Below are 18,326 nucleotides of genomic sequence, written 5' to 3'. Positions count from 1 at the left end.
ACCCCGGTGGGAGACAAAATCTCTCAGCATCTGAAAGAATGGTGGGGCATTACTTCAGATGCTTGGGCACTGGAGACAGTAGCTCAAGGTTACTGCCTTCCCTTCCTAAAAAGGCCTCAGGACCATCCACCGGGAACCAGCTCTGTCAAAATTCCAGATCCGCTCCTGTTGCAGTAGATTTTAACCCTGCTAGAGAAAGGTGCAATAGAACAGGTACCTGTAGCGGAGAGGAACAAGGGTTGGTACTCCCTCTACTTTCTCATTCCAAAGAAGGACAGAGGATTGAGACCCATCTTGGACTTAAGAAACTTGAACAAGTTCCTCAGGAAGCACAAATCCAAGATGGTAACCCTTTCTCAGATCCTTCAGGCTCTCCAACTCCAAGAATGGTTGGTATCATTGGACCTTCAGGATGCTTACTTTCATGTGCCAATCCATCCCAAGCACAGAAAGTACCTGAGGTTCGCGGTTGGCGGTTCTCACTTTCAGTTTCGAGTTCTGCCATTTGGGCTGACCTCCGCCCAAGGGTTTTCACCAAACTGATGGCGGTTGTGGCGGCGAGTCTCAGGAGAGGGGGGATTCACGTCTACCCCTACCTGGACGATTGGTTGATCAGAGCGTGTTCTCCCGAACAAGCTCAGGAACATCTGTCGATCACCTGCCACTTCATTCACAAACTGGGCTTCTCCCTCAATTTCAAGAAGTCTCACATGATACCATCGCAAAAGCTCTAGTTTATCAGAGCAGTTTTGGATACTTCCTTGGGCAAAGCCTCGCCTCCCGAGGTGAGAGCTCTCCACATTCTGCAGATGATAACAAAGTTCCAGAATGCCCAGCATCTGCCGGCCTTCGATTTTCTGAGGTTGCTCAGCCTCATGGCATCCTGCATTTTTCTGGTGCCAGAGGCCAGGTTGAGAATGAGATCCCTTCAATGGTGCCTCGGAACTCAGTGGTCCCAGTTCTTGGGGAGTATGTCGGATCTTCTGCAAGTCCCGAGCGCAGTTGCTCAGGATCTACTATGGTGGGCTTGCAACAACAACATCCTCAAGGGAGAATCTTTTTGGCAACCTTGGCCGGAGATAACAGTAGTAACGAACGCCTCACTCACGGGGTGGGGAGCCCATACCAACGATCTGACAATCAGCAGTCATTGGTCTCCATCGGAGTCCAAACTACACATCAACCTATTGGAGCTGAGGGCAATCAGACTAGCGCTGAAGGCCTTCCTGTACAGGGAAAGAATGTCCTGATAATGACGGACAACATGGTGGCCATGTACTACCTCAACAAGAGAGGAGGTGTAGGGTCACTACCACTCTGCAGAGAGGCAATGCAGCTCTGGTTCTGGGCAATACAAGAAGGAATCTCTCTATCGGCAGTTCACCTAGCCGGAGAGCAGAACACGGCGGCAGACACTCTGAGCAGGCAGGGCATAGTCTCCCACAAGTGGGAGCTAGCTCAGGAACTCCTTCTGGAGATCTTCATCCTTTGGGGAACCCCTCAAGTGGATCTGTTCGCGACCGCGGTAAACTGGAAGTGCGAACAGCACTGCTCAAGGGAATTTCCACCGAGAGGAGCTCTAGGGGACGCATTTGTGGTGGACTGGAAGTTTCCACTTCTGTACGCGTTTCCTCCACTCCCCGTGATTCCTCAAGTAATCAGGTGGTTCAGGAAAACCATGATCCTAATTGCCCCGGACTGTGCCACTCATGTCTGGCTCTGTGACACCACCACCGTAGCTCCCAGATCACTTCCCTACATATTCGTCTTGCTGTGTGTGACACAGGGAATCTGTGCATGGTATCCTGCATGGAATCCTCACTACTCCTCCCCTCTCCATGCTCCTATCCCTGTCCATCCCACCTCCCTAAACAGCATTCTCATTATTCCAGTCCCACGCACTCTAATCACGTGTACGCCTATTGTCGCCACTTTCGCATCTGCTTTTTCCTCTCCCCACTAAATTTACATTGGGACTTTAGAATGCGTCTTCCGTGCACGAAGACCTCCTTTCTACCTTACCACATTTCCTCACAATCCCCCATCGGTCCACAATGGCTATCACCAAACCCCTAGTTTAGCCCTCAGGCCAAAGCAATGCTTGAGGACTTACACACCGATTGTACCTTTTCCCACTTCCCTCATTAGGGCGGGCGGTGCAGGTGGCCTCATGATTAACAGGGCAGGTGCATCCGACATTCTTCCACTTACTGCCTTTCAAGCCATATCCTTCAAACATATCGCCAATAAACATCTTGCACACCAGACCGTTGTCGTTGACCATCTGCCTGACTCGCCTCACTCTTTCTTCCTTGACATGGATCTACCACTTCACCTCCTTAATATGACCAACACGGAGTGACTCCAACTTGATTCGACTCTTTCTCACCAATCTCTGGTTGGCCTAAACACATTCCTGGAAATGCACTTGACCTCTCCCCCCCTTTTGATCTCGCCAAGTGTAAATCAAACCCTCACCCTATCTCAGAAAAGTCACGCCTGTCCTTCAAGTTCTCTCACCTCCTCTTGCTTACTTCAATTCCTAGGTTTTAACTCAACACTTGCTGCTCTCTCTAAATACCCCTATGCTGCTCTCGTTTTCAATCCGCACTGCCCCCTTCCCTGGATCTCCAACCACCTGGCTACTTAGGGCCATAACGCATCTCTGTTTTCATTGATCTGGTAAAACCCACAGTCCCGCCTTTGTTGCCTTCTACATGGAACCTCGCCTGGCTCAATCCATTGTCCTGTGCCCCCATTCACACTCACCCATTCACACTCACCCACAGCCATTGTATGACCTTTCATGCGCTCTGTTTGAAGTACAATGTTCTTCAGAAGCAAACAAAATACAAAGAAAATAAAAGAATAAAGAATGAGGATTGGGGCTATATGTCTTGGAGTATAGAGTAATGCTCCCTGCACTTTCCCAGGGCTCTTTCTACTTATACTATCCTTGAGGTTGTTCATGTTGTCGCATGTAATCGCATCAACATCTGAGAATTAAAAGAGAAAAGTTGGTAGTCAGCGCCCCTTGCTATCCCTGATTTTTTCTTCAAAAGTGCAATGCTAAAGTTTGTATACATTCATACCAGCATATTTATAAAAATACATGTTTGTGGTTGTTATTTGTACACAGATATTTTTCTGAAAAAGCTCCAGCTTCCCCTTGCTTCTAGGTCCACGTGCTTACCTGGCTTTGGTACCAAGCTTCCGCCTCCTGCTTGTGCTTCTTAATTACCCGCTCGTAGTCTTCGCGCATGTTGGCGATAATCCGGTTCAGATCCACCGAAGGTGCTGAATCCACCTCAACGTTCAAGGTCCCTTCCATCTGAGAGCGCATTTCCGCCAACTCCTGCAAGCACAGGATACAGTAGACATGAAAGAAAGCAAGAATTGATGGCAAGAGCAGGATGAAGGGCGCCAACCGGAAACCAAGAATGCAATCGAAAAGCGAGCTGGGATTGGGAGGCAGTAACAAACATTCAAAGTGATGAGATAGCACTGAACTTCACTTGCCTAGATGTGGGTCCTGAGCTCGCTATGACAAGGGAAGTTAAACTCACTGGTGAAGCCTAGTAAGGCCGAAACATGTCAATTTCCTTTTTTTAATTTAAAAGTGTTTATTTGCATAAACATACAATATACAGAATCATCAACATAGAAAAAGTCAAAGTGTATGCAGAGTACGATGAGGTGTGTGGGGAGCTACTTTGCATTGTTTTCCATTTGTATTATAGAATCCATGCCCTACCATGTACAACAGGGGTCTGCAATTTGTGGCTCCAGATGTTTCGGACTACTGCTCCAATGATCTCTAAGCATAGACTATAATGGCTAGTTCTGATGGTAGATGTAGTCCAAATCATCCGGCAATTGATGGTTGTAGATCCCTGGTCTACATTCAAATAGAGGAGACAAATCGAGCTTCCCAAGGCCCACATTACAACCCTCTACCACATCCCTCTGAATCGAGTTCAGTCCACTTGTCTATTGCTGATAATAAATCCATAGACCCCTGGCACATGTGTGTGTATTCAGGCTATATCGCGGAAAACCACTTTATCCCACACTGTCACCCTTTATATTCCCTCCCTCCATACCGACAGCTCGGTGGTGGTCTTGCTGCCCGAGTATGCTATACCAGGTCTGGCTATGACAGCCGCTAAAGACAACGTCATGTGTCTATTAGGAACCAAGTCCTACCATGGTATCAGGAAAGGTAGCTTGGGATCTGGGATTACTGTCTGTCCCACTATATTAGTGAGTTCATGCAGAACCTCTTTAAAGGGCTTATATCTGAAATAATATGCTTGATGGAAAGGCATTCTGAAACTCAAGGATGCCTCGCTCGGTGACTGTAATTCCTCTTCCCAGTCGTCATCCGAGTCTCCCAAGAGGAACACCCACCTTTACCTCATCCTCTTCAGTGGAGACCCTGCAGTAGCAGCTAGGGATTTGTAAAGAGGGGAGATTTGTTTGGGTCAGTATTTGGCTGCCCCATCCATTCATTTCCAAGGGCGAACCACTCCCCAGGTCTCGCTGTGGCACATCGGAGCCTTTAGAACATGAAGTGACGGTAGAGGTGCAGAGAACTCTCCTATTTCCAGTAAGAACTCATCTTTTAGGCCCTGAAACATTTGTGACCTCTTTGTTGCTTTTTCAATTTGTAAACAGGGTCATGACCCATGAATGACAGAATCTCCCCCTCACTGCTTTCTCTACTTGTGGTATAAAGACCTTGATAGTATTCCATACCCCTGTCCCCAGGGGCTCTTGTCTCCACCTTCAGCCATCCGTGGTATCCAGGACTCCCACCAAACCCTGGCTTTCTGATCCTTGTGCGCTAATCATGCGTTGCCATGCTGCTTCTTTATCTTATGGCTAGTTCTGCAGATTAGCTATTCAGTGGACTCGAGTGCTTTCATTCGTATTTCGTCTGTGACCCTTTGCATTACCCTTAGAATCAGGTTTGACGGATTGGCAATATGGCCAACCTCTAGTTCCTCCAGCCTTTGTTCCCTATCCTGAATATGTCTTAACCTACACTTTTCACCAAAACCATTGGTTTACCCCTATGGCTCTCCACCACTTCCTCATCCTGCATGTGTCATGTATTCAGCCTCCAGGTGCCCCTCCGAACTGGGGTTGACCTCTTTATTGTGAGCGCTATGAGTGAGTGACTTGATATACTTAGTGGTAGCACCTTGACACCGTGGACTTGCTTTCAATTGAGGGAACGTGGCCTGGAAAAATGAAGAATGTGTTGCTCAGAAGAAAGAGAAACAGTTTCTGCTTGTGATGGTCACATGCCAGGAAACCTGAAGGCCCTGACTGGCTGAAATGTTAGCGAGCCTTGCTGGATTATGCCCGGATTATCTCCCACACTGCGACCTGTCTACAACACTCCCAATGACTGCATCCATGAAATGCCTGGTTAACATTACCAAACCCACCAGCACGGAGTGGCAAATGCCAGATCTTGCCCAAGTCATCTAAAATTAGAGTGCTAGGATCATACATATTAGTGAAGTAGAGAACTTGTGCCATCAGAAGGCTACTTTAGAGCACTAAAGCTGGCAAAGAACGAGTGGTAAGGAGAAGCATAGAAGCCAAACTGGGAATGTAAGAGGGGAAGTAAGAGCCTGTTTGTGTGGTGTGGAACCAAAGTTGGACGGCATGGCTGTTCTTATGAAATACTGCATTATTGGCACACACCCTGTGGGCAGCTGTTAGGACAGCTTTTCTAAAGTCCAGCTAAGGGCTTCATAAAACCTTACATCTGAAACAGAACAAACGCTCCACTATTAGTATAAGGCTATACCACCTGTGAATGTTGGTAGCATGGACAGAGCAGACAGGCTTATTTTAGGAGGGACAGAGGGCTGTAGCTTGGTACAAAGAAATTGTAGCATACATATGGTCCAAAGAAACACTGAAACACTACGTATTGTAAAAAAAAAGGGTTTATTTAAATACAAGTAGACCAAGATCATTCTTGGGTAAGTAAGTGCTATAGCATCATATGCACACAATCATAAACATCAACTCAATACCTATTGTATACAAACCAAGGTATAACCTTATTTAGAGGAGCAAGTCAAGGTGAGTCAAACCTAAGGTTATACATTCAGGATAGTAACATACTATTCTTGGGCAATAAGACCAGGTTAAATATACTTTTAGAATGCAATCAGTAATTCAAGGATAGTAGACCCTGTCAGTCATGCAGTGACACTCAGTTATGAAATCACATAATGAACCAACCCTGTTACAAGTATACACCTTGCAACATTACTTTTTAGAACTCAGTTCAGAGCTTGTAAAGCAACTGATATACTTTCTGGAGGGGCCTCAAGCTTCTCAATGATACGAATGAACACTCAATAACTATTTTAGAATGCACTAAGCAAATCAGAGAAGCAAAACCCTATTATACTTTAAGAAAAACACTATCCATTACCTTATAGCTATTTATACCCAGTGTACATTTATGAAACTATTTTAGAATAGCAGCCAAGCAATTCAGGGAGGCACAAGCCACGGTTACAAGTTTAGATGAGCAGCAGCTAATCAAGGTAAGTAATACCTATATACTTTTCAAAGGAGCCTCCAGGTACTTAAAGGTAGGCATACATCCTAAGACTGTTTTAGATCTTTATAAAGCAGACCAGGGGAAGCAAATCCCAATGTCACACTTAAAGAATGACATAATGTTATTCAAGGCAGGTAAACCCTATTGGTAAGCTTTTGCACTCATTCAGTTAAGCAGTGATAAAACAGTACCAACACATTACGAATGCAACGCAAAGATAAGCATAAACTTAATGGCACCTTGTAACTTCTTCTTTCTTAGAGATACAGTTACCACACTAACCACTTGATCAAGTAAGTACTGTCAAAAGAGAGGACTGGTGGGGGGTGATCTGTGCTTCTGCTCTCTATATGGTAGAGGGGAGGCACAGAGGACCCCAGTCTAGATTCTCTATTCGGTAGCTATGGTTGAGCAATCAAGGCCTAGCTTCTCAGGAGGTGATGCAGGCTGGTTCTTAAGTACAGTGTAGTCCCCAAGCCCCCACAAAGGAATATCCACACACTGTATTGGTTAGAACACAGTCTTTATATAATCAAAATTCAAGGTTATGTACACTTATCATAATAACTCACTTTGTACTTAGGAAAATCAACAATGGCAAATATATACAATTCTAAAGTGGTACCACCCTTTGTATTAGATCTCATTAAAGTGCATCAACAATACTGTAACAATGTCACACAGATCAATAGAGTGAAACCAGCAATAGAGAGAGGAGAGAAAATAAGATGGTTGAGCAATAGGCAGAATACTGGCCCCTACCACTAGACACAGTTCTGTGTGGAGATCCCCCCACCTGGGCAACCTGTAAAATAAAGATATAGCACAAGCCCAGTCCATATATTGTTCTGTAAGTCTTATTCCCTCCTATAATGTTTTTACCCCCCCAATGTACCTGGTGGAGTCCAGTTCTTCGAAGAGGCGTCGACAGATCCTTCTTGAGCGACCCCCTTTCAAGCGGGAGTCACGGATCGTCGAGTGGCGTCGAGGAACTCGGCTTTCGGCGGCGGGGAATCGACGGCCCTTCTTGAATGCCTTCCCTTTCAAGCGGGAGACACGGGGCGTCGAACGTCCGTCGAGGAACTTGGCGTTCGGCGTCGGGGAATCGACGGCCCTTCTTGAATGCCTTCCCTTTCAAGCGGGAGACACGGGGCATCGAACGTCCGACAACAAACAGGGTAGAACGGCGTCGATGAGGCGGCAGCTTCGATCCAAGCGGTGCTCGTCGACGACGGAGCGTTGGCGTCCTGCAAGGCAGAGGCGTGCGGGGCACCTCGACGATAATTGTTCTGGACTGCAAAGATTGTGGAGACGGGGGCCCCGCAAGGGCGTCGAGTCGTTCGAGTCTTTGTGGTCTTTGGGTGGCGGGAAACCCACCGGCAGGTTTCTCCTCGGCGCGTTGTTCATCCTCGACTTTCTCCGGCAGTATAAAGCGGTCGACGGTGCGGACGAGGGAGTCCTTCGATTCAAATGTTCTTAGGCAAGGAGCGGACGGTTCCGGTCGTCTGCGGCACGGCGTCAAGTGGTTCCCACGGCTGGGCAACACAACTTCGACGGGCCTCCAGCAGTTACACAAACCTGCGAACCCTGGTCGATGGCAATGGACTTCGACTGCGGCGATGTCCGGGTGCTTCACTTCGATCTCCTCGGCGGTCCCGTCTCGGGTCGGCAGCCTTTCGAGGGTCTGTCTTCCAGGGTGCTTCGGCGAAGATGGAGCGGTGCTCGATGGTCCCTCGGAGCACGGGAAGAGGGAGCCTTACCAGGTCGTCTCTCGGGTCAGTCTTCGACGATTTCGGCAGCCTTCGGATCGGTCGAAGCAAATGCAGCAGCAAGTCTTCTTCTTCCAGCTGGACGTCGAGGATCAGCAGTTCCAGTTACTCTTAGAGTGGAGACTCAGCTCCAGAACGCTTCTGAACAACTACCAGTGGTGAGAGGTCCCCAGATATACTATTCTGTCTCTCATCCACACTGCTGGCACACACTCAGCAGCCAATCATACAGAAGGGCATTCATGCAGTCAGTCAGCCAATCAGGCACACAGTGCATTCAGGCCACACTCCTCCCTTTCAGACACTCACAACAAGGAATGTGGATTGGGACAAGTACCCAGCCATTCAACACTACACACTGCATTCAGGCCAGTTTTGGGCAGGGCTGTCTCAGTCTTTGTCTCTCATGCCAGAAACCAGACAACCACAACAAGGAGTGTATATTGGTCACACACTCCATTCACCCAGGTCCCACCCACAGGAGGTACCCACAACATACAGTCACTGGGAAGGCTCCAGTCAGTCTAGCTGGGCCTTCACAACAACACCATATATGGAACTTCCACCCAACAGCCAGTCAGGGGGAAGGGACAGAGTCAGGGCTTCCCAGGACTTTGGGAAACAGGGTAACAGGCAATAGAAAGCAAGAGGCCACAGGGGCCATCTTGTTTCCTATCAGGAATCAACTGATCCCAATGGCAGGGCCTGGGTATCCCAAAATGGAGGACACCCAGAGCACCTGTCAAATTCAGCATGGAGCTGCCACCAGCCCATACCCTGCTCTGTGGGCCACCCACAGGTGCCCAAAAACATACACTAGGGGCACAGGGTTGTACCCCTACCCATGGGTGCCATAAGGGTATCCCATGGGTCTGTTCACCAAACCAAAAGAGAGAGCTGCACTGCCAGGAGTGCCACATGGACTCCTGGGCAGAAAACATGACAGAACACACGATAAAAAGCAGTAAAGGACAAGGATTCAGAGGCCCTGTCCCTCTGATGCATTTCCAGCATCACAGTCGCCCCCCCAGACTGAGGTGGAGGGTGTCTAATGTCCCACGGGATAGACACCCTCATCCAGACGGTCAACATACCTTCTGGAAAGGCCATCTGCATTATCTTGACTCTTCCCTGGTCTGTGCCCTATGGTGAAGTCTAGCCCTTGCAGGCTAATGGACCACCTGAGCAATTTCGGATTCTCACCCTTCATTTGCATAAGCCACTTCAGGGGCTTATGATCTGTTTGGACCGTGAAGGTAGACCCCGTAAGGTAGGGCCTAAAACGCCTAAGGCTCCAAACTATGCTAAAACACTCCTTTTCAACAGTAGCCCACCTAAGTTCTCTACCCTTGAGTTGTCTACTGATGAATATGATAGGATGTTCTCTCTCTTTGTCATCTAACTGGGACAAGACAGCTCCAATTCCGGTGTCGCAGGCATCCGTCTGGACGATAAAGGGTCGGCTGTAGTCAGGCGCACACAACACAGGTGCCCTACACAGACTTTCTTTCAAGCCATCAAAGGCCCTCTGACAGTCTTCGGTCCAATTAACCTTCCTAGGCTGTTTGGGTGAAGTTAGAGCTGTCAGGGGTGCAGCTATGGTTCCATAGTCCGCCATGAAATTGCGATAGTACCCAGTGAGACCCAAAAAGGCTCTCACCTGGGTTTGAGTAGTGGGAGTCTCCCAGTTCTGTACATCCTGTACTTTACTGGAGAGAGGTTGGATTTGACCCCCTCCTACCTCATGACCAAGATAGGTAACTTTCCCCTGAGCTATGTGGCACTTGGTGGCCTTGATAGTGAGGTTAGCCCTTTTCAAGGCCTGCAACACCTTATCCAGATGTGTCAAATGCTCTTCCCAGGTGGAACTGTAGACGGCAATGTCGTCTAAGTAAGCCACACAAAAGGCTTCCAGCCCACTGAGCGCATGGGTGACCAATCTCTGGAAGGTGGCAGGGGCATTCTTCAACCCAAAAGGCATGACCCTAAACTGGTAGAGTCCCTCAGGTGTTGAGAAGGCCGTCTTTTCCTTGGCATGGTCCGTCAGAGCTATTTGCCAATAGCCTGAGGTAAGGTCAAAGGTGCTCACAAATTTGGCAGCACCTATCGTGTCCACGAGCTCATCAGCCCTGGGCAATGGGTGCGCGTCAGTCTTGGTGACGGCATTGACTCCTCGGTAGTCCACACAGAACCTCCAATCCTTGGTACCCGCCTGGGAATTTGCCTTGGGGACAAGGACCACTGGACTGGACCAGGGACTGGTTGAGGGTTCTAACACCCAGATCCAACATCTTGGCGACCTCAGCCTGGATGTGGTTCTTGACGGTATCTGACATACAGTAGCACCTGCTTTTGACAGGCACACTGTCACCAGTGTCAATTTCATGCCTACACCACGGTGTAAGGCCTGGCATCAGTGAAAACAGAGAGGCATACTGTTGGAGCAAAGCCCTGCAGGCCCTCTGTTGCTCTGTTGTCAAATCCGGAGAGAGATGTACTCCCTCCACTGAGCCATCCTGAGGGTTGCTATGCAGCAAATCAGGAAAGGGCTCACTCTCATCCTCTTCTTGCCCTGAAGCTAGCAAGAGACATGAGACTTCTGCTCGCCGGTGGAAAGGCTTGAGCCTGTTGACATGGAATAGCTGAGGAGCTACCCCAGAGGCTCCCATGTCAACCAGATAATATATATATAATACTTTATTGTGGTATAATCCAAGAAATGGATTTTACACAACACATTTTAAACACATTCATTGATACATCACTTATCCATATATATAAAGATTTATACTAATATAGGATATTTAAAGAAATATAAAGGAAATAAGTGAAATAAAATAAAATAATATATGCAATATAAAATGTATCAAATATATATCAAGTATAAAAGAGATAAAATATAAAAGCACAGACCAGCGTAATATCTCAACAGTATACTACAATACAATTAGAATCACAGTTATAATCATAATTACAGTAGAAGAGGTGCGTTCTGATTCTACTGCTGTTATTATTATTATTATTTATTGTTATTGATGTCCATATTACTGCTATTCCTGTGTTGGTGATAGTAAGGGCATAATTTGTGTCCATACTCTAAAAAGAGACAGCTGCAAACTAAGAGATTCAGTATTTAAACACATGTACCAAAAGTCATCCTCCATAATTGCCTCATAGTTATGGACCCATTTAACATATGCATTCATATATATAGGGCCCAATTTAGGGCACAGGGTTAACACATGTCTAGAGGTTTCCAATATTCCTGCCCCCTGACAGATACGGCATATCCTGGCCTACCCAGGTATTTTCAGTCGTGGTCCTATGGTAGTCAATACAGGCAACTGATTAATTCTTAATCTTAACAAGAAGTTTCTCACCTCAGGGGCCGGGCATAGTAGCAGATATGGCTGTACTTTTAAGTATCTATGTGAGACATATCTAACCGCCTCATATCCCTTCAATTTGGACAAGTGGTCTAAATTTGCACACCAGTCCCATTTGTTCAGCTTGTCCTCGAATGCCTTTTTTTGATGGATATATGGTAGTTTGCTCAGGTTTGCATAGGACCAATCCATTTCCCTAAATAATGTTTCATTCAGATCTTTGTAATTAGCTCCACGTAGGTGCCTTTCTGTCTCGTAATTTTTTCCTGCCAGGCCGAGTAGTTTACAGTGGGGCTCTGCGCGTGATTTTAGGTAGAAAGCACCTCGAGCCCGGAGTGCTCTACCTCTCAGGGAGATGAGGCCCAGTTCTAGGCGAAGATATTGTATCGAACACAAAGGTCCCAGACCCAGCACCATACGCCAGAAGTGGCCTTCCAAAGTGTTTAGCCAGGTTAGATCTTGCATGGCCAAAGCCTCCAAGCCATAGAGAACTGCCGGCACAAAACATTGCAGGTAGAGTTTCAATATACCAGCCATACTGAAACCAGCCGTGCCCTTTGCGAATTTACACGCCTGGAGTGTAAGTAATTTCGCTCTCCGAGTCTTGTGTTTTATTATGGCATCATAGTTTGTAGGTGCTTTAAAATCCAGGCCCAGGTAGGGATATTGTTCTACAACCTCAATTTTGCCCACCTTGGTATCTATACCCGTACGATGGGGTCCCTTTCGTGCTATTGTCATTATTTTTGTCTTTTCCACGTTAATTACAAGTCCTATCTGGGCGGCATACTCCCCTAGTTCATTCATCATATTCTGTATGGCGGACATCGTGCGATCAAGAAGAATCAAATTGTCCGCATATAGCATTCCTATTACAGGAATGTTTCCTAATTTCGGGGGGAAATTTGATTTTGTAGCCATATGATCTAGCAAGTCAGCTATATATATATTATATAGCATGGGTGCAGTTATGCAACCTTGCTTAACTCCCATGTTGGTATTGATATTATCCGTAATATCACCTTGATCGTTAAGGCGCACCCTGGTAGAGGTATTGCTATATAAGGCAATTAATATATTTAGAATCCACTTCGGACATTCCAACGCCTTTAATTTAGACCATAAGATGTTCCGTATCACCAAGTCAAAGGCGCTACTAAAGTCTACAAAAGCGATGTATAGCGTGGAGTCTTTACTGCTCGTGGTGTTATTAATTAATTGGTCCAATATCCTGATGTTGTGTGTAGTGCTAGATCCCGGTCTAAAACCCGTTTGTGCATAATTTAGAATGCAATTTTCAGTAACCCACTTTTCTATTTCATTAAGAACCAGGGTATTAAAGATTTTACTGGTAACATCCAGCATGGAGAGTTGCCGGTAGTTAATAGGTTTAGTCCGCTCCCCCTTTTTATATATCGGAATTAGTATAGATTTTTTCCAGGAAGTCGGTATCAGACAAGTTCTACAGATTCTTGAGTACAAGGTGAGTAAAAGTTGTGCCCAGTTATGTGGGTCTTTCTTCAAGACTGCGTTAGCTAAGCCATTAGGGCCGGGGGCATTTGATGTTTTTATGTTCAGAATACATTGTTTTATAATCTTATAGCTAAGGGGGAGGGGCCATATTTTTACACCCCCCCCAAGCTATTAGTGATGTTCATGGTCTCTTTATAAAATTTGTTAGAGATGTATTCTACCCACGTACCCCTTGCGATAGGATTGAGAACTCTCATTTTCTGTTCACCCCCCACCTGGGCCAGTATCTGCCAAACACTACGGCTATTCCGACTACATAAAGCTACTACAAAATTCTGCCATTGTTTTCTTTTTTGAGTTTGCCGGTACATTCTAAGCCATCTCTGATATTTTCTTTTTATTGCAGCCATCTCAGCCTTGTGCTCCTCTTCATTACTTTGGGTAGTTTTATGCGCTCTGATACTTCTAAAGGCTTGGCGCATAATACGTTTTTGGTCTCTTATGTTAATATCAAAGTATGGTTTTCCCCTTCTATTCCAGCTCAATCCTGGGCCCTGTATACCCTTAAACAATGAGTGAGTCAGATGTGTGATCCAACATTCAATGTCTTCCGGACTCTTTCCCCTCAATAGCTGTTTAATGTTAATACCGTTTGGGAAGGTTATACATGTCATCTTTTCGATATTTCGTTGGGACCATCTGATCTTATTTCCCGACTCGTTAGGTCTAATTTCACTCCATGTGCCTCCCTCTGCCAAGTCTCCACCACCCTCCATACTTAATGTTAACATGCCATGATCGCTAAAGTTATTCAGGGTAACCTTTAACTGCAGAGCGTGATTCAGCAGGCCCTCAGAGGTGGCTATATAATCCAGGACAGAGCGCTTTTTTCCTGCCAACCAAGTATCTTTACCTGGTATATCCCCCCTTGTCCGTCCATTTAATATGGTAAGATTCCATTCCTTAAGTATTTCTAGCCATAGTTTGCCTTTATTATTACTCTGCAGTGTAGGTATCTCGCAGATATTCTGTACAAAGGGATAGTTCCCACACCCTTCTGTATCACGGCATCTCGCATTTATATCACCTCCCAAAAGGATAGCGGCTCCTTCTTCCCCCAGACTCCAGGTGGTTAACAGAGAGTCCAACTTATCTCCCAATGCTTCAGTGATCGCTTCCCCAGGTGGATCATAGATATTTACTATGAGGACCTCCTTTCTTCCTGCCCAACCACCTGGTGGACTTATTTGAATTGCTAGAATATTACCTCCAGGGCCATCCTGATGGATCAGTTTAGGGTTGTATGCTGTTTTGACACTAGTTAGTAGTCCCCCTTTCGGTCTTCCCCGTTCTCCCCTGATGGCCATATTTTGATGAGTTACGTATCCATCAAACTCCAAATCAAAGGTTACCCACGTTTCTTGGAGTAAGAATAAGTCATTGGCCAAGAGTAGTTCCCGTGCAGGGCCCTCACTCGTCCAGTGACTAAATCCCCTTGTATTCCAGCTAGATATTATCGAGGTTCACCCACTTTTTTTCTGCGCAAGCCTTTCTTGAAGCCATTCCCAACCTTGCTCATCACTAAGCCTTTGAGTGGTTTTTGTTATTTTTGATGCTAGAGGGCTAGTTGAGCATGCACACTTGCATTTTTGGCAGTTTTCATCAATCGTCTCTTCAATAATAGGTACGTCCAACTCGTATCCTAGATATTTAATAGATGAATGATTAGCCCTTATCATAGCAGCAGTTTCCGGGAGGTAGCAGTGGATGGTTGTATGTTTCCCTTCTTTACTGTGTGAGGGTTCAACAAAATCCACGTCATCAGAATTTAGGATTCTTAATGACGGTATTTTGGCAAATAAGGCAAAGAGTGTAGATCGATTCAGCTGTTTGCCAGTTTTGCCATTCTCAACAGGGGATATAATCATGTTTTTAATGTCCACCTTAGGTGGCTCAGCACTCCCACTTCCCTCCATGATTTCTCCTTTTTGTAGTGGGCCCGGTATGGGTTCCAGCTCGGGTACTGGTTCTGGCCTCCTGAGGGATAAGTCCGGGTCAGATGAAGTAGAGGAGACCGACTGGACTGCCAAGTTCTGATTTGCGTGTGCCGGTTGTTCTTCCATAAGCCAGCTCGTCAAAGTGCCCACTGTTTGAGCAGATCTTCTTTTCCTACGCTCCGCACGTTTGCGCTGCTTCTTGGAAATATTTTTTTTGGAAATATTTTTGCCCGGAGTGGGGCAAGGAGTGGAGTTCCGGGGAGGGGGGGTTACTTGTTTTCTCTGCCCTTTTATTTGCTACTCTTTTTTGTTTCCTGCTTAATTGACCCACTATTTCGGGTTCCTCTTCCTGTTCTCCCACTGATCCCTTCTCATCTCGATCATTTGGCATCTTTTCCGCCATCTGGGCTGGGTTTACTCTATCCAATTCTTCATGTAGATCTTCTAATGTCGGTGTGCCTCTCCGGTCTATACAGGGGGTGCTCGGTATTTTGTTAGTTGTTTTTAGGAGTTTATGTAGGGCTAAGATCACCCTCCCCTGAGCTTTCAGGTCCTCATGCATCGTTCCACAGAGTTTTAATAGGATTTTAATGGCAAAATTCAATGTAGCGTTTCCAGTTTGAGAAGTTTCATGTATACTGAAATCTGAATGTGTGGGATCTTCTGTTGGGTTTGCTGAATCAAAAACCATATTGGGACTCACTGATAGCCGTGGTGCCTTTGGTACGGGAGTAGTTGTGGCGGCAGGTATGGAGGCGTACGGGGTAGTTTCAGTTTGTGATGCAGAGGATATCAAAATGGGAGATCCGTTTCCCCTTAGTACATGACTAGCCACCAACTTCTCATGTACGAGCACCCGTTCTATATTTTCAGCCGGTTTTTCCACTAATGAGTTACCGATTAGAGGATACTCCAACCGTTCTACTTCTAGTTGGTTCCCTTCTTGTGTTCCCACTCGTTCTTGTAGTGCATAGCACAATTGCAAGAGGGAGTCATTATCCAAGTCCAGAGGGAGATAACTTCCTTCTCCCTCCAATTGTGAAACATTGTTTTTATTCCGTGCAGCGTCAGCCTCTCCTTCGCTCGTTTTACTTGGGAAGTAGGCATCTAGCGGTCCCTTTTGTGGAGCCTCAGGCTTATCTCCAGGCTCTTTTAGTCCCCCCCGTCCCAGAGACTTTTTATTACATGTGTCCACGGTCTCTTTATTTGAACGTAAGCCATAAGGTTTCTTCGCCCTGGACGCCGCAGTTTTATTGCGGTTTGCCGCCTTTCCCGGCATTTTGGGCGATTTACACCAGAGCTTGTGATTCCCTTAGTTATATGCTGGTAATCTATTTTGCACTCGGTCCACAAGGGAGTCAATTGTCTGAGGTTCTGAGATAGATTAAGTGCAGACCGAGGGCTATGGTAGAGTATCTATCACACTCCCAGTGTCTGTACAATAGTATGTAGCGGATTCAAGGGCGGTGGCAATAATAACTGTCTCACTCCCAAGCTTCCCTTCCCTTAATCAGGCAAGTCCGCTAATCATTTAATATTTGCCGTATATAGTCCAGCAGAAGAAAGCGTTTTGAATGGACAGGTTTCGTGTGTTTCAAAGAAGATTTTCACAGTACCTGTGTTAGTCGTTGGCTTTCCTGGTGTCCTGATTTCCACTCCTTCCTCGCTCCCCGAGGAACACGAGAAACACACTGCGCACACCGCGCGCTCCGCGTACAAATGTCAATTTGAAAGGCCAGTCCGCCCACTCCAGTAAGAAAACCAAAGGCACTGTAGAAAGACTGCCGTTGAAAATGATCCTTGCAGGAAACACGAGAAACACACTGCGCACACCGCGCGCTCCGCGTACAAATGTCTATTTGAAAGGCCAGTGCGCCCACTCCAGTAAGAAAACCAAAGGCACTGTAGAAAGACTGCCGTTGAAAATGATCCTTGCAGGAAACACGAGAAACACACTGCGCACGCCGCGCGCTCCGCGTACAAATGTCTATTTGAAAGGCCAGTCCGCCCACTCCAGTATGAAAACCAAAGGCACTGTAGAAAGACTGCCGTTGAAAATGATCCTTGCAGGAAACACGAGAAACACACTGCGCACACCGCGCGCTCCGCGTACAAATGTCTATTTGAAAGGCCAGTCCGCCCACTCCAGTAAGAAAACCAAAGGCACTGTAGAAAGACTGCCGTTGAAAATGATCCTTGCAGGAAACACGAGAAACACACTGCGCACACTGCGCGCTCCGCGTACAAATGTCTATTTGAAAGGCCAGTCCGCCCACTCCAGTATGAAAACCAAAGGCACTGTAGAAAGACTGCCGTTGAAAATGATCCTTGCAGGAAACACGAGAAACACACTGCGCACACCCTCAACCAGATAATTGACTTCGCCCATCTTGGAGATGATCCTGAAGGGTCCAGTCCACTTGTCTGCCAAAGCTCTAGGCTTGGTAGGCTCCATCACAAGGATTTCCTGTCCCGGAGTCCAATCCACTTGCGAGGCTTTAAGGTCATGCCAGTACTTATTCAATTCCTGGCTGGCCTTGAGATTTGCTGTTGCCTGACCCATCATCTGTGTCATCCTCCGTCTGAGGCCTAACACATAGTCCCCCACTTGCTTGGCGGGACCTGGAGGGGTGGCTTCCAAGCCTTCTCTGATCAAGGCGAGGGGCCCCCTCACGGGATGTTCAAAGAGTAACTCAAAGGGGCTGAAACCAACACCCTCTTGAGGTACCTCTCTGTAAGCAAACAGCAGGCATGGCAGGAGGAGATCCCATTTCCTCCTTAGGGGTTCTTCCAAAGCCCCTAGCATGCCCTTGAGAGTTTTATTAAATCTCTCAACAAGACCATTGGTCTGGGGGTGGTAAGAGGTGGAGAACTTGTAGGTTACCCAGCACTCTTTCCACATGGTTTTCATGTAACTAGACATGAAGTTGGATCCTCTGTCAGAGACAACCTCCTTGGGGAATCTAACACCAGTGAAAATGCCCAGGAGCGCCCTGGCAACCACCTTGGCAGTAACAGTCCGAAGGGGTATTGCCTCAGGGTACCTGGTGGCATGATCTACCAAGACCAGGATGAACCGATGTCCTCCTGAAGTGGGAGGGTCAAG

The 18,326-nt window shown here is 46.7% G+C and overlaps 1 protein-coding gene across 2 annotated transcripts in view; it reads right to left on the bottom strand.

Moving 5' to 3' along the window:
* The window catches only part of LOC138447651 (keratin, type I cytoskeletal 15-like), a 110,132-nt gene that overhangs the window by 12,230 nt on the left and 79,576 nt on the right, over nt 1-18,326 (bottom strand). For both annotated transcript variants that reach the window (XR_011259920.1, XM_069603875.1), the window contains exon 4: nt 3,194-3,355. Coding sequence is in view for 1 of the 2 variants with exons in the window: in XM_069603875.1 (XP_069459976.1) it covers nt 3,194-3,355 (162 nt within the window). In the remaining variant the exon portion in view is untranslated. The remainder of the gene's footprint in view (nt 1-3,193; nt 3,356-18,326) is intronic.

The sequence above is a fragment of the Ambystoma mexicanum genome, chromosome 3q, assembly GCF_040938575.1.
Source record: "Ambystoma mexicanum isolate Mex_15411 chromosome 3q, UKY_AmexF1_1, whole genome shotgun sequence".
Classification (NCBI taxonomy): domain Eukaryota; kingdom Metazoa; phylum Chordata; class Amphibia; order Caudata; family Ambystomatidae; genus Ambystoma; species Ambystoma mexicanum.
Note: the sequence above shows the minus strand (reverse complement) of the source record. Positions and strands in the feature narration are given on the sequence as shown.